At 58.3% G+C, this 2,576-nt stretch overlaps 1 protein-coding gene across 1 annotated transcript; it reads left to right on the forward strand.

Annotated features, from left to right (window-relative positions):
• Nucleotides 1-838: 838 nt before the first annotated feature.
• On the forward strand, nucleotides 839-2,046 carry P174DRAFT_455647 (P-loop containing nucleoside triphosphate hydrolase protein; the record flags this gene model as incomplete). Its single annotated transcript, XM_024829342.1, has 2 exons — nucleotides 839-1,246; nucleotides 1,297-2,046. The coding sequence occupies 2 exons, from the start codon at nucleotides 839-841 to the stop codon at nucleotides 1,975-1,977; spliced, it is 1,089 nt and encodes a 362-aa protein (XP_024676824.1). The 3' UTR covers nucleotides 1,978-2,046.
• Between the last annotated feature and the right edge of the window lie 530 nt (nucleotides 2,047-2,576).

Here is a 2,576-nt window from a genome sequence, read left to right on the forward strand (position 1 = left end):
TAGCAATGATATCAAGATCATCCATCAATATGTGCCGCAGGAGGTCGGGGAGTTAGTAGTATAGTATATATAGCTGGTGATACCATTCATTAATCAGTTAGCTGCATGGCAGGCGGCGCAGGCGGCGCAGGGAAGTCAGGCAGCGCAGGGAAGTCACACCAAGCAGGGAAGTCACGCCGTGCAGGGAAGCCAGGCCGCGCAGGGAAGTGATGCCACACAGGGGAGCCAGCCCACGCAGGGGAACCAGGCCATGCAGGCATGGTTATGGGGCCCAACCCCAGTACTGGCCGCGAATAGTCGTCTGAGCGGTTCCGGGAGGCGTTGAAACAGGAAACCCACACCCAGCTAGGCACCACCATCCATATCGCCGCATACCGGGACATCACCATTGGCATCAGCCACTGATTTTTGCGGCCGTCCACCGCGTTCCCCCATAATATCCAGGAGGCCGAGCCGGCCCCAGCTGCCATGGATGCTGATGCTAAGGAGGGCATGGATATCAAGCAGTGGATAGGCCATATTACTAATTTACAGGCCGCCCATTCATCACACGTTGCCGGCATGGTATATGGCCGTGTCATGCAGGAACAGGCCGGCAGCACAGCCCACCAGCAGGAGATGTTCCAGTTATCCAGCACCAATTAGCATCAGTTTTTAGGGTTTAGCACCCGGGCCACCTATCCATATTAGGCAAGCGCAAACAGGCCCCGTGGGAGGATGAGGCTGAGGTCAGCCGCATGGAACGCCGCCACCAGCTGGCCACTATAGATCTAGAGGCAGCCGCGCAGCACATGACTGGGCGGCCCGACATGCGGTTCCGGGGGTGCAGGACCCGGCAATGCAGGCCATCCAGCGGGGTGAGAGCCCTGTGGTGGCGGTGATGCCCACTAGTAGGGGGAAGAGCATGCTATTCATGGTGCCCGCGTTCACCGCCCCCAGGGGCACCACCATTGTTGTGGTGCCACTCATTGCATTACAGGCTGATATGACCAGGCGCTGCCAGGAGCTCAGCATATCATGTGTGCCATGGGAGAGCCGGCAGCCCCCCAATGCCGCATCCATCATGTTAGTGACGCCTAAATCCGCGGTGAGCCCTGATTTCCAGACATTTTTGAACCGGCTGCGGTGGACCCGGCGGTTAGACCGGATTGTGATCAATAAATGCCATGTGGTGTTGAATTCCCAACATAATTTCCAGCCCCAGATGGCTCAGCTGGGCTGGTTGGTCCAGGCCCGCACCCAGATAGTATGGTTAACCGCCACATTGCCCCGAGCATGGAGGCTAAATTATGCCAGCAGATGAAGTATGACCAGGCCACCATGACCATATACCGGGCCCAGACCAGCCGGCCGAACGTGGCATACCAGGTGTGGCAGCCAGACATGACCAGGGTGGGCCGGGGCCTATATCAGTGGATTAAGAGTGAGGTGGTGGTAGCATTCATTCAGGACCACATCCGACAGGCCGCTGGGGGGAAGGTGATTATATATGCAAATATCATCAGGCAGGTGACGGCCATGGCGCAGGTGCTTAGGTGCAAGGCATATTACAGCGAGCAGTTGGACAAGGCCGGGGTGCTGGCGCGGTTCATAGGGGCCAGCCCAGTGATCGCCACCACCAGCGCGTTAGGCATGGGGGTGGACATCCCCAATATCCGCAGCATCATCCATATTGGGACCCCCTGGACATTACTGGATTACGCGCAGGAGAGTGGCCGGGCTGGGCGAGATGGACAGCACAGTGAGGCAATCATTATCCAGCCAGCTGGGTGGGATACCCCAGCTCCATGGATGGAGGGCGTCGCCCCTAAGGACCAGGAGCAGGTTGCTGAGTATATAGGGGTGGTAGAAGGCATTGGGTGCCACCAGGTCATGTTAGATCAGTATTTGGATGGAGTGGTGGATGGGTATCAGCAGCAGTATTACCAGGATGCGGATCCCAGGGAGCAGATATGTGATGGGTATGATCCCAATTAGGCAGAGCTGGAGGTGGATCCAGCCAGGGTTGGTAGCAGCCCAGTGCCGGGTGAGGCAGCCCCAGAGGCCCCATGTGAGGCAGGCAGCGAGGCAGGCAGCGAGGCAGGCAGCGAGGCAGGCAGCAAGGCAGGCAGCGAGGCAGGCAGTAAGGCAGGCAGTAAGGCAGGCAGTAAGGCAGGGAGAGAGGCAGGGAGAGAGGTAGAGAGAGAGGTAGTCAGAGAGGCCCCATGCCAGGCAGGTAGCATGGTAGCAAGAGAGGCAGCCAGAGAGGCACCATACAGGGTGACCCCACCATCAGGCAGTCCCACCCCATCCAATAAGTCATTTTGCAGCCAGCCATCCATTCCCATGGCAGTATGGCACACCCAGCAGGCACAGGCCCAGCAGTGGGCCGCCATGGATATCCAGCAGCAGCAGCATCGGACCCAGCAGGGTTTGGATGAGGAGATGGCCCAGGCCAAATGCATGCAGTGGCAGGACCAATGTTATATATACGCCATGCAGGGGGTGATGGTGGCCATAAGTTATATGCATGTCATCAGCCCCACAGCCAGGCCGCACGGGCATGGATGATCCACGTGCATCAGCAAGTGCAATAC

This window comes from Aspergillus novofumigatus, assembly GCF_002847465.1.
Source record: "Aspergillus novofumigatus IBT 16806 chromosome Unknown P174scaffold_30, whole genome shotgun sequence".
Classification (NCBI taxonomy): Eukaryota; Fungi; Ascomycota; class Eurotiomycetes; order Eurotiales; family Aspergillaceae; genus Aspergillus; species Aspergillus novofumigatus.